This window comes from Mandrillus leucophaeus, unplaced genomic scaffold, assembly GCF_000951045.1.
Source record: "Mandrillus leucophaeus isolate KB7577 unplaced genomic scaffold, Mleu.le_1.0 Scaffold235, whole genome shotgun sequence".
Taxonomy (NCBI): Eukaryota; Metazoa; Chordata; class Mammalia; order Primates; family Cercopithecidae; genus Mandrillus; species Mandrillus leucophaeus.
In genome coordinates this window covers 277,979-290,310 of record NW_012102421.1, presented here as the reverse complement: position 1 = coordinate 290,310, position 12,332 = coordinate 277,979, and the positions used below count along the sequence as shown (strand labels likewise).

Genomic DNA, 12,332 nt, shown 5'->3' with positions numbered 1-12,332 from the left:
TATGAAGAAGTTACATAGCGATGTATATCTGTATAGAATAAAAATGGTCTAAATCAATGTCGTCAGTCCATGGCTTTATAGACACCATCTTCTAGTCTAATCACTCATCTGTTGTTACCCGGTGCTCATATTGTGGGAAAAGTGTAGGGGCACAGAACAGTGAACACTTTCGGGAATGTTAGAATCATTCTCTATTAGAATTATATTATTATACAAAATGTCGGTGAATCAGTCTGGATTTGGCCATGGAAACAAAGCCACCATCAATCATTATGGAAAGAAGGTGTTTCATGTGGGAATTTTAAGTATATAGGACAAACAGGATATGGGAGAGCTGGGAGTTTAAGGTCTGATAAGGGAATATTTGGTGGGATGAAGAAATAGTGACCAAGCACTTCAGCCTAAAGAGACTTCTTAGAAACCTATCAGGCCTGTATTTCCTTCTCCCAAAAGGCAAAAATAATACCTAAGTTATCCTCATCAGGAGATTTGGCTACAGAAATGAATAACCCAATTTTTAATCTATCCAGCTAGTCTCACCACTGCTACCTGAGGAGCTACCTGAGAATCCTGGAGACACAACTGAACACTAATGACAATCTCTTAGATTATATTTGGGGATATTACCAAGGATGTGATTTACCCAGAAGGATTAACTCCAGCAAAGCAGCTAGAAGAGGAAGGTTACTGGGGTCCAAGTTTGGACTATGCCCTGCTTGGAATGAATATATGGTCAGAAATCTTTCTTGTACTGTTAATAGAATGACCTGTTCCACTGGCCAAACCATCAGAGCACAGCAGAAATCCCAAACTCCCTTGCTTATGTGGTCCTAGACAACGACATTGTCTTAGACTCTCTCCTTGCTGTACAGGGTGATGTTGGTGCTGTTGCTAACATTTGCTGCTGCACCTGGGTAAATAATCCAGCTAGATTGAATTGGAAACATCTACGATCCTAAAGTTAACCAAATCTCTGAAAGGGAGACTTCAAAAAGCCTCCTGGCTGGACTTCCTGGCTTGAATGTACAATTCCCACCTATTTTCAGCTGGCTTTTGTCTCTAGTCTAGGATACCTTCTGTGTTCCATCCTACAAATATTAATGATCCTTCTATTTGGGCTAATCATTTGGGTACTCTTTCAAATTGTTCTAGCCTGTTATTTTTTTGTTTGTTTTGTTTTGTTTTGAGATGGAGTTTCACTCTTGTTGCCCAGGGTGGAGTGCAATGGTGGGATCTCGCTCACTGCAACTTCCTCCTCTCGGGTTCAAGCGATTCTCCTGCCTCAGCCTCCTGAGTAGCTTGGATTACAGGCATGTGCCACCACGCTCCACTGGTTTTGTATTTTTAGCAGAGATGCGGCTTCTCCACGTTGGTCAGGTGATCCACCTGCTTCGGCCTCCCTGTGTGCTAGGATTACAGGTGTGAGCCACTGCGCCCAGCTCTTCTAGCCTGTTTTAACAAATATCTGCAAGAGACTTGGATCATGCTGACCTAACCCATGAAACTTTAAATTTATTCCAGACAGGAACCAGAATCAACATAACCTAGGAGGCTTTGATTAGAATCTAACAGGTACCTGAGTGCCTTTTGTAAGTAAATGGCTCTAGTTGCTCAATTGGCCACTACTGTGCCACCAGGGTCCCTAGAAGAGACCACATAAACCTGAAGCACGTAGCTAATCACTTCCATGCTGTGATGAAATGCAATGCTGTCTGCCAACAAGTTTGAGCCCATCTTTCAAGATGCATCCTGAGTGGCTAACTGGGCCTACATTTAAAGTTGAGCCAAGAGGCCATTTGCTAACAAGGGGTCACACACACGTTCTGAGTTCACCCAAAACACATACCTTATTATTTTGGGGCTTTTCAGCTCCCCTGCCTCTGCCAATCAGGGCTTAGCTGTATTGACCAATTAGAACTCAGCTGGGTTGACCAATCAGAACTAAGTGGGTTTCGAGTTTTAATTCTCAATTGAATGAACAGACCTGACTGGGAACCTGCATGGGAACTTTGGCTATAAAACCTGAGCATTCTTTCTGTTCTCTGGAAGAAATAATGTTTAAGTTGTTAACACTTTATGCATTTTCCTAAAATTGAATCAAACAACTCCTTCTGAAACATAACCCTGATATCAGGGAGGTCGTACAACACCGTGCTAAACAATTTTATTCCTCTAACCAAGGTCCGTGCCCTAATCAACAGGAAGTACTAGAGTGCTCGTTGCCCATTCTCCCTCTAGATTGAGAAATGAACAATGAAAAAAAGGAAATTTGAAATGCAGAATCAGCCCAGTGTGGTTCAAGTTTGTGGAATAAAATAATGCATTGTTTCACAGTTGCCACGGACTCTTGGTTTCCAGTTATGTTACCTGGGCATGCCCACACACACTCAGCATGCAACCACGGTGGAACCTAAGTGCTTGGACCAGGGAGCAGGGCTGATTTAAGAAGGGGACACCTCAGGGCTTAATCTGTGATCTGATCAGATCCAGGCCTGACATCACCTCATGGCGCAATGCAGTCAGATCACACCTCATTACCCTCTGTCTATAAAACCTGCCTCAACCCCCAGATCTGAGAGACAAATTTGAACATTTTCCCCATCTCCTTGCTAGTCGACTAAACATAAACCTTTCCCTCTACAAAGCCCTTGTGCTTCCTTGTTTGGCTTTCCACTGCAATCAGGCAAACGGCCTCCATTGGTTTAGGTAAGGAACACTGCCAAGACTCAAGGAGCTACCCAGCAGCACTATTTTGAGAGCCCAGCCCCCACCAGACTGTGTCCTGCTCTGGGGCCCAACAGCCCCAGCATCTCCACGTCCCTGGAGCCCTGCTGACATCTCTTCATTTCCATCCAGCGGGCTGCAACTTTGTCCCGTGGGCTGAATCCAGTGGTGCAGTAGGGAACAGGCAGTGCACCACAGCAGGGAGGCTGCCCCCTGGACAAAGGGAGCCCAAATGCACACTCCTCAGTTTCTGAAAGCCACTTGCCTGGGGCCACTGCCACTGACAGCAACCCTCTCAACCTTCCACCCGAAGCAGGGTCACCAAGCATCTGCATGTGCCTCCAAAGGTTCTGGAGCTGGTCTGCCCAGACACTGTTCTGTGTCCTGAGGATAGGCTCTCACACCACCCACCTCGCAAACATGCTGCTCAGGGCCTGGGGATTATGCTGCCTCAACTGCTGCTGCGGGCGTGTGCACACAACATCAGGAAGTCTGACAACAGGCCCAGGTCACCTGCTAGTGGGACCCAAGCATGCCATCCAGGGGCCTGGTGACTGCCCGGCGCCACTCACCGTAGCCTGCATCCTTGCACACCATTGGAGGGCCTAAGGATAGGAAAACAACTTGCCTCCCTGGAGAGAGCTTGATTCTATTTTGGCATATGTTAGAGAAAAGTACTAACCAAGTCAGATGGTTTGGAATGTGGTGTGTGTGTATGTATGTATATGTGTGTGTGTGTGTGTGTATATATATATATGTAGATGGAGCCTTGCTGTGTTGCCCAGGCTGCAGTGCAGTGGCGCGATCTTGGCTAACTGCAAGCTCCACCTCCCGGATTCACGCCATTTTCCTGCCTCAGGCTCCCGAGTAGCTGGGACTACAGGGGCCCGCCACCACGCCCGGCTAATTTTTTTGTATTTTTAGTAGAGACGGGGTTTCACTGTATTAACCAGGATGGTCTGGATCTCCTGTCCTCGTGATCCGCCCGCCTCGGCCTCCCAAAGTGCTGGGATTACAGGTTCGAGCCACAGCGCCTGGCCAGAAATTGGTCTAAATATTAATGCTACCAAACTGGGGAGGAAGTAACTCAATTTTGCTAATTCTTCGTTTTCTGATGCTTTATTGATTAACAAAGAAACCATTATTTGCTTTTGAAGGCAGAGTTATTATTTTCTACTGTGAAGTTACTTTAACTCATAAAAATGTATTTTATTTACACCTTTGTAGCAATGGAGCTTGGAAGAAAATATAAAGCGTATCTACATGAACGTTTCATCTAGTCTTCTGTGGTCTCATCTGGTCTTCTATGAAGTTTCAGTTCAACGAAGAAACAGTGCTCGGCAGCCCCATGCTCTACTGTGAAAGGAGGCATTTGCCATGTGATTGAATCAGAGGTAGTTCAAGGTAACAAAAGGCCTCAAAGCAAAGCAATTAGGAAAGACAGGGTTATTAATGTGGATTTAATGGCATTAGTTGCTTCCCTGCTTTTTTTCTTACTGTGTTCTTTTGAATAACCACATAGTTTTTTCAAGATTCTAATATATATAATTTCATCCATATGATTTTTATACATGTGAGTAACACAAGGCAGGTATGTAAAACTTTGACCAATGTTTCTGTAAAACAGAGTTCTGCAAACGATGGCTTATGGGTGCCACCTTGTTATTGAAAGTAAAAATTGATTGGGACATAGCCACACCTATTGGTTTTTGTATTTTCTATGGCTGCATTTGCACTACATGCAGAGCTGAGTACTTCAGACAGAGACTGTATGACCTGCGAAGCCATAAATTGTTACTATCTGGTATTTACAGAAAAAATTGCCAACTATTGCTATAGACTAAAACCTTATTTTCTGATAAAAAGAACTGCAAAAAAAGAAAATCAGAAATAAGAAGCCTAGTGAAATACATTGTATTTTCAGTTCAAAAATAATTTTTAATTGCTATAAGAAACATCAGTCACTTTCCTAGGACTTTTGACACATGAGATAAAGTCTACACATACTAGGTAAACACAAGAGCATTATTAAATGGGTCAAAAATGTCAAAAAACATCCCATATTCTCTTCTGGGGAAACTCAGCAAGATTTCAAGTATGACTGTTAAGAATTAGAAAAGACTAGCATAAGCTTTAGCATTCTAAACAATAAGTAATTGAATTATTTCAGTTTGGCTACACATCATCTTTTAAAGTCCATCTTTGCAAATTATACATTATCATAAATACAGTGTGTATTTGACATTATGTAACTTTGCTTAATCCAGTGTCAATTGTCTAATGGTCTAAAGTGTCCCATTGAAGTTATAATCTGGATGAACTGAACAAGAAGAAAAGTTTTCTTCTTTAGCCCATTTGTTTATCACTCAATTCCTACTCCTGCCCATGGTTTCTTCCACCTTCCTCTGGAGAACATCAAGAGATTCTAGATCTCTGTATAAGGTAGTTTGCTTTAGCTTGAAATAATCAGTGAGGATAATACATGGGCAATGTCCAGAAATCACATTATTGCTCATAGACTGTGTATCCTTGATCTAATGGATAACTGTACATTGTCTTCACTAAGAAGCTAGGGTGGTTGTGCTTGATATTGGGACATTGTAGACTTGGCCAGATCAATGCCCAGATATTTCCCAAGACTTTACCTAAGACTCTGCTCAGTATCCATTTGTCTACTGCTGGTCATCTGGAAGAATAAACTTCTCCTGAGTGGTACCAGCTTATGAGATTTCCTGAGTTGATACAGAGGTAAATGCATCTTTGTTGCACAATTTACAGTCTTTTTTTTTTTTTTAAAGGAAAAACATGATTTTGATCACTGTACTGCATGCCTTTATAATTTTGGTGTTATGATGCAAGATCTAATTGTTATCAAATGTAGTGACGCTTGTTCCAAATTCTAAAATTGTTTCAATTATGCCTTGGGTAGGGGTGACAGGAAGGCTCTGGTCTTTAGCTTATGGTACATATCCTTCGTTGTCTCATTTTCTTCTGGAGATCCTGTATCTCATTTTGCATTTTTCTGCTTTCTGTTTGAAATCCCTCTTTTAGCAGTCGTTCTTGTTCCTAAAAAGGGACAAACGGAGGCTGAGTAAAGTGTAGCATCAGGCAAATTGAAATATTCTATCTGGTTTCCACATTCAATGATTTGTTATTTAATTTTCTCTTAAAATATTCTCTAGCCTTAATTTTCATTATACTTTTGCTTGGGCATCCAGGCTCAGGATTTCTTCTCCTGGGAATCCTTTAGCTAAGAGAGAGTTTTAGCTTATACATTTTGCTATGTTTGATGAACCTAAATTACCAGCCTTGATTATCCCCCCATTAATTGTATATAGCTTGGTGGGCAGTTTTGATCACATGTTTGGCTTCAACTCTTATCTATGCATTCTTTTACATACCTCCCTATACATATGCTATTTGTCAGGCTCACGACTATGCCACAGGTCATGTTGAGGTTGGGAGAGCATGGGCAGATGAGCAGAAAGACCATGCGGGGGGCCGTAGGCAGGTGAATATGATTTTATTCAGCAGCAGCTCTTATCATCAGCTTTCTCACACTAGCTGTCTACACTGTCTGCCCTGCCTTGGCTGCTTAGCCCCGCAGCCCACCACACAGCTATGCAGCCGGCTCTCCCCTGCCTTCCAGGTCAGCAGCTTAACTCTCTCTCTCTCTAGGCATGAGTGGGCTGAGCTGTGTCCTGGTTCCCCTCTGTCTGTCTGCGAAGACGGACAGCTTTGGCTTTCTCTTTGGGCAGCAGCAGCTGCACAGTGTCAACAGGGAATTATACCTTTTATAGACAATAGTGGCTTAGAGCCAAGTGATGGCCTTCCCTATGTTATGGCTATGGTGGTGAGCTTCTCTATGTTATGTCTACATGGCTATGATGACAAGTGGAGTTAAACGCCTGTTCTCTAGACTCACTGAGTCATGCAAGGTGTAAACATCGTACTTTGGCTTATCCTTGATCAAAGCACAGCCATGTTCCTTACACTATTATGTATATGACATAACACAGAAATAAGCAAAATATCTTCAAAATCTCATAAGGTATATGAATCATGCATTAGGAAATTTGATCTAAGCTGCCACACCTTGGTGTCAGGGGTAGCCGAAGATAGGTAAGAAATCCGAGTGCCAGACTGACCACACTGAGTTTCTGCACATAGCTCACAACTCAAAACAAACTGGGAGCAGGACATAAAAAGTGGTCAGAATTAGCAGAGTATCACACAGGTGTGAGGGTTAGGAGCCTTTCTGCTCATAAAGGTTTTCATAAATTTAATTTCCTACAAGGTGTCACAGAAAAAAATAATCATTGTGGATTCCACTAAGTGATGAAGACAGCTCCGATGTATTTACTAGCTGTATGAACTTAATTATTTATTCTTTTTGGAATGTTTGTTTCTTCTTTTAAGTAATAAGGATATAGTTCTTTCTTCATATGGTATTAAGCAAGAGATACAGATTTTTCTCTTTTTTTAGACGGAGGCTCACTCTGTTGCCCAGACTGGAGTGCAGTGGCACGATCCTCGGCTCACTGCAAGCTCCGCCTCCTGGGTTCATGCCATTCTCCTGCCTCAGCCTCCCCAGTAGCTGGGACTACAGGTGCCCACCACCACGCCCAGCTAATTTTTTTTTTTTAATTTTTAGTAGAGATGGGATTTCATCATGTTAGCCAGAATGGTCTGGATCTCCCGACCTCGTGATCTGCCTGCCTCGTCCTCCCAAAGTGCTGGGATTACAGGTGTGAGTCACCGTGCCCGGCCAAGATACAGATATTTTAATAATGCCTGGCAGATAATAGCTGCCTTGAATTGAAGGATATACTGATAAATGACTGAATGTTACACAACTGCAAATAAAAATCTTTTAGTGACCAGACTTGGCAGTAGCCAGTTCAGGCCGGACAGACAGGAATTGAAAAGTACAAGCAAGCAAGCAGGGTCCTTCCCCTGGACTTCATGTTCTCCCTGCCACACTAAGTTTGTGATCAGGGAGAATGGAGAGAAAACAGAAAAACAGAAACCTCGAGGTGATGCAATTAGATACCTGAAGTTTAAGAGCGAGGGTCCTCTCTTGCTCTTTCAGCAACTGGGCCCTGTCCCTCTCCATCTTCTCAGTCAGTTGTTTCAAGTGTTCCTGATAACTCCTTTCCTTCTGTTCCATCATCTGCTCATTCTTTCTTTGTATTTCCTGCAACATTTTTGTTGAAGCCTGTGCAGACTCAGCTTTCACACGTTCCACTGTGGAGGAAAAGGAAGAAGAAAAATTTGTGTGGGGTTATCTTGTTGCCTCATTCTTCCTTCTACGCTTACCTGTCGTTGTTGTTGACTGCAGATGCCCTACTCAGAGACGACCTCAGCAAATAAGACACACCTTTGTGGATCCTGTTCTAGTTAAACCGTCTCATGTTTATCTAGTCAAGTTATTTCAATTTTTAGAGCTTTTGAGGCCATCTAATCTCTTAACTCACTCCTCACCTTCAATCTCCTTTTCCTTTTCTGTGAGAGTCTGGTCTGTCTGTAGAATTGCATCAGTCATAGACTCCTTGGATTTCAAGTATGTCTGCAGAATCTCTTCAGCCTTAGGACCCAGAGAACACAGAGTGAGCAGTAGGAAATGGCTGGAAGCAGGTGTTCCTGTTCGTCTTCCTGCCATTCTTTCCTCTGGGAATTCTTCCTCTTGACCCTGTTGTTCTTGGTGACCAAATTCCCTGTCCGAGTGACAGGCACATGCTCCTGGCAAGCTGATCAGAGCATCCTACTTAGCAGTCATTTTTAGTAGGCTAATATAGATACTGGGAAAAAGATGGTCTCTGTCCTGTTTAGATTAAGGGCTCTAAGTTTGGAACTGGTAATGCTGTGGTCCCAGATGGGCTGAGCCTGCTGGGGAATGAAGCCATCTTTGAGAAAGCAAATATCAGAGTGACTCAGATAGAGGGAGGATGGGAGGGAGAAAACTGTGGGGATTTGAAACCTTAGACCCACCTGTCCTGTAAAGCCAGTTTGCAGCCTAAATCAATGAATTACTATTTTTGTCTAAGCAGCCATCATTAGGTTCCTCTCTCTTGCAACAGGAAAAGCCCAGCTGTAATGATGACAATAATAACTTTGTGCTTCATCTGGTAATTGAATTTATAACTCAATAGTTAATTGACTGTACTCTGTTTGATGAGCACCTAGGACATATTTGGTATAACAGTCTCTTTGCATTTGTTATTGAATAAAAGCATGAATGTTATGCAAACAAAAAAGCACACCTGTGTGCAACGAGACTTGGTCACCTTGGTGTTTGTAGGAGGCAGGTCAGCAGATTTCCATAACTGACAGATAAATCTTGGTTACCTGTATCCCCTTCCTTGGTTCCTCGTGGTACTTTTTCTTCAGGTCTTGTAGCTTCTGAATAAAGAGACGATAGCCCCCTGGTTTTGAATAAATTCCCATCTTCACTTCTTCTTCTAGAGGGCTGAAAATGTCCTGAAGTAAAGCTGAGCAACGATCTGATGATGCTTCCTGATTCTGTTTACAAAAGTCATCCCGCTTTTTTTCTAGCTGGGCCTTTAATGTAAAAATAGGAAGTAAAAAGAGTAACAGGGAAAGGATGTGAGCTTGACCTCAGAATTTTGGGAAGGACTTCTGAAAATAAAAAGTCAATGACTCTGGAGAAACTGACAGACTCCTCAGCAGGAGCACACTCTTCCTCCTGACCCCACTTTCTACTGAAGTCGCTTTCTTTTTGGAGGTGAGATTCAGGGCTGAGATTGATAGCTTTATGTCAACCGTTAGAGGAAAACTCTGCTTTTGCATATTGGACTAATGATTTCATATGGAATAAATGTGGCTGATCAGAAGCGTGTTCAAGATAATTAGGATAAAAATTTTCTTTGTGTTTGGCTAAAATATCAAATCAGTCTGAGAAGAGTGGGCAGGTAATTTTATTAGAATCTCTGGTTGTCCGTTATATGCATAAGTAAAGGGAAAATTATTCAGGAAAAAATGTTTTAGAACTTTGGGTCTGTAATAATACAATTGGTACTTCTGATTGATGCGATTACAAATCTGTTGTTTTCACCATTATGGAAGCTGGGAGGAATTACTTCTATCAGAATAAATACTCGTTTTCTTTCCTTTTCCTACTTTGGCTTCCATGATCCTAAACCATGTAAATCTGAGACAAAAATTACCGCTAACTCTTTTTGAAATAGATGGTCCACATCTTTGAAGGAACTCCTGATGAAGACTTCAATGGCCTCTCTCTCACTGTCCCTGTGCAGGTCCAGCAGCTCCTGGAGGGTTTCCGTGGGCAGCTGCACCTTCTGGCCCATCTGCTGTTCGTAGTGGGCAACAGCCTTTTGCACTGCAGCTGAGTTCTCTATCTGGGCCAAGGCCAGGACTGCGTTCTCCATGCAGGGCAGATCGCCACTGCTGATGGCATTGACATAGGTCAGCACCAGGCTCTCTAGACCTGCATATGGAAAACAAATGATAATGTTTCTTGTGGTAAAGAAAGTCTCTATTCCGTGTAATTCTGAGCATGTCAAATACCACCTATTTTTCTCACAGCGTCAATGTCCTCAGTATCACCTGGAAGCTTGCTAGAAATACAAACTCTCAGACCCTGTCCAAGATCTATTGAATTAGACTTTTCTCTTTCGTAAGATCCTCAGAAGATATGTATGCATACCAACATTTGAGAGTTCTTGTATTAGATTACATAGACTTAATTGAATGTTTGCATCCGTTTTAACCCCAAGCACCATTAGGGCAGGAACCATATCTATTTCATTTATGTCTATATTTTTAGTCTATTCTCAGTAAGCATTCGATCAATATGTATGAAACAAATGACACTATTCCAATAAAAAGGAGTCCTCCATTTGGATTATTTTATCACAGTATTGTTCAAAAGCGCTTTCTGTAATGCTGGAAATGTTGCATATGTGCTTTTCAGTGTGCTAGCCAATAAGTACATGTAGATATAAGTCCTTGAATTACAGCCATGTGAATTGACTTTTAAATTTTCCCTATTTAAATTATTTACAGTTATATTTACATAGGGCAATTTTAAGCAGTAGAACTTTTTTTCCTTTGGCCTTTTCCTAGACTGGAAATTTGAGTAACAATATATATTAGAAACATTGGTGCCATCTAGAATTTAACAAAATATAGCAGTAGACTGGGATTTTTCAAAGCTTAAACTAGGTGGAAGTTATTCTATGCTCCTCTAGATTTAAACAATGAGCAGAAGTACTAGGAAGGGGACTTACGAGGCCCGTTGACCTTGATGCCTCCTGAAAGAGTTTTAGTTTTGGAATTGCTAAAGATGTAGGAACAAAAGTCTGCTACTTGTTGCACAAATTCGGGGTCCAGCTCTTCATCATGTAGTTTCTCGAGCTGGGCAAGCTTCTTGCGGTGAACGGGGCGATCAAAGACAAAGCATTTCTTCTTTGGGAAGAACTTCCGGATACAGAGTCGGGGCAGATTAAAAGTTTTATCTTTTTCACTGGTACCTAGAGAAACGTAAAAAAATTATAAAATTGCCTAATATAAGTGTTTCTGTAAAGGGCCAAATAGTAAATATTTTAGGCTCTTCAGGCTGGATGGTCTCTTTTCCAAGTACTCAACTCTGTTATTGGAGCATGACTACAGCTTTAGACAATATGTAAATGAATGGGCGTAGCATTATTCCAAGAAAACCCTGTTTACAAAGATAGCTGGCAGGCAGGATTGGCCCTGATGTGTCTTGGGCTGTAGTTTGCCAGTGCTTGGACTAGCATACGGTTCATGTTTTAGTCTATGTTCTTTAAAAAAATATCTATTGTACTCCATACTCTATGGCTAAGTAGAAGATCACAAACCCTATGCAGGGAGATAAAATTAACCTAATCACAGCATACACAAAGGTGAAAGAACAAGAAACTTGTTCTAGAACAATGACAAATGTAATTTAAAATAACATCTATTAATCTGGATATTCAACAAGCATTAATCTCTAGGAATAGCCAGCAGAAGACATAGAAAACTGCAAATTTGGGAAAACTAGCAATAGTAAACTGAAAAATGATAATTTCTTTTGTTTTCTCATCCTCATTTATCAGTTGAAGCTCTCCGTTACCTTGCTTCAGCTTCAGGGAGTATGTCAGGTACTCATCTGCTGTGATGGGTTGTCCATCTGCTTCTAAGTCCAGGGAGAAATCTCTCAGTGTCCACACAAAGTCTGGGAAGAAGCTCACAAAGTCAGCTGAATCCTCATTCTCATTCTCATCAGGTGAAGATTTTGATCGGATTCGATGTGTCAGCTCTGTCACGTAGCTGAGTAGCTAACTAAGGAAATGTGACAAAATGAACAGGGACCTCATCCCATATTAGTCCAACACATTCCCAAACCTTCCATTTTCCTTTGCTCCTAACCTAAATGTCATTTCTAAAGTGGATACATGGGATCGCTCCTCGTACTTGCATTATTTTTTGTTTTCTCCTCTTGAGCTTGATTCATGAGGATTCATAGTCAGGCAGCTGGTTTATGACTACAGGTGTCCCCTCTGACCTTGGTGCTGTTCTGGGTCACAAAGGATACTGCAGTTGGTCCATGGCCTGCTGGTTGA

General features: G+C 41.9%; 1 protein-coding gene across 1 annotated transcript in view; it reads right to left on the bottom strand.

Moving 5' to 3' along the window:
• Nucleotides 1-4,641: 4,641 nt before the first annotated feature.
• Nucleotides 4,642-12,332, bottom strand: part of GBP1 (guanylate binding protein 1, interferon-inducible) — a 15,305-nt gene continuing 7,614 nt past the window's right edge. Inside the window, exons 4-11 of the mRNA XM_011982143.1 lie at nucleotides 12,305-12,331; nucleotides 11,843-12,039; nucleotides 10,995-11,237; nucleotides 9,912-10,192; nucleotides 9,073-9,285; nucleotides 8,209-8,311; nucleotides 7,778-7,971; nucleotides 4,642-5,790 (exon numbers count right to left, since the gene is read on the bottom strand). Of these exons, the coding sequence (XP_011837533.1) occupies nucleotides 5,677-5,790; nucleotides 7,778-7,971; nucleotides 8,209-8,311; nucleotides 9,073-9,285; nucleotides 9,912-10,192; nucleotides 10,995-11,237; nucleotides 11,843-12,039; nucleotides 12,305-12,331 (1,372 nt within the window). The 3' untranslated portion in view covers nucleotides 4,642-5,676. The remainder of the gene's footprint in view (nucleotides 5,791-7,777; nucleotides 7,972-8,208; nucleotides 8,312-9,072; nucleotides 9,286-9,911; nucleotides 10,193-10,994; nucleotides 11,238-11,842; nucleotides 12,040-12,304; nucleotide 12,332) is intronic.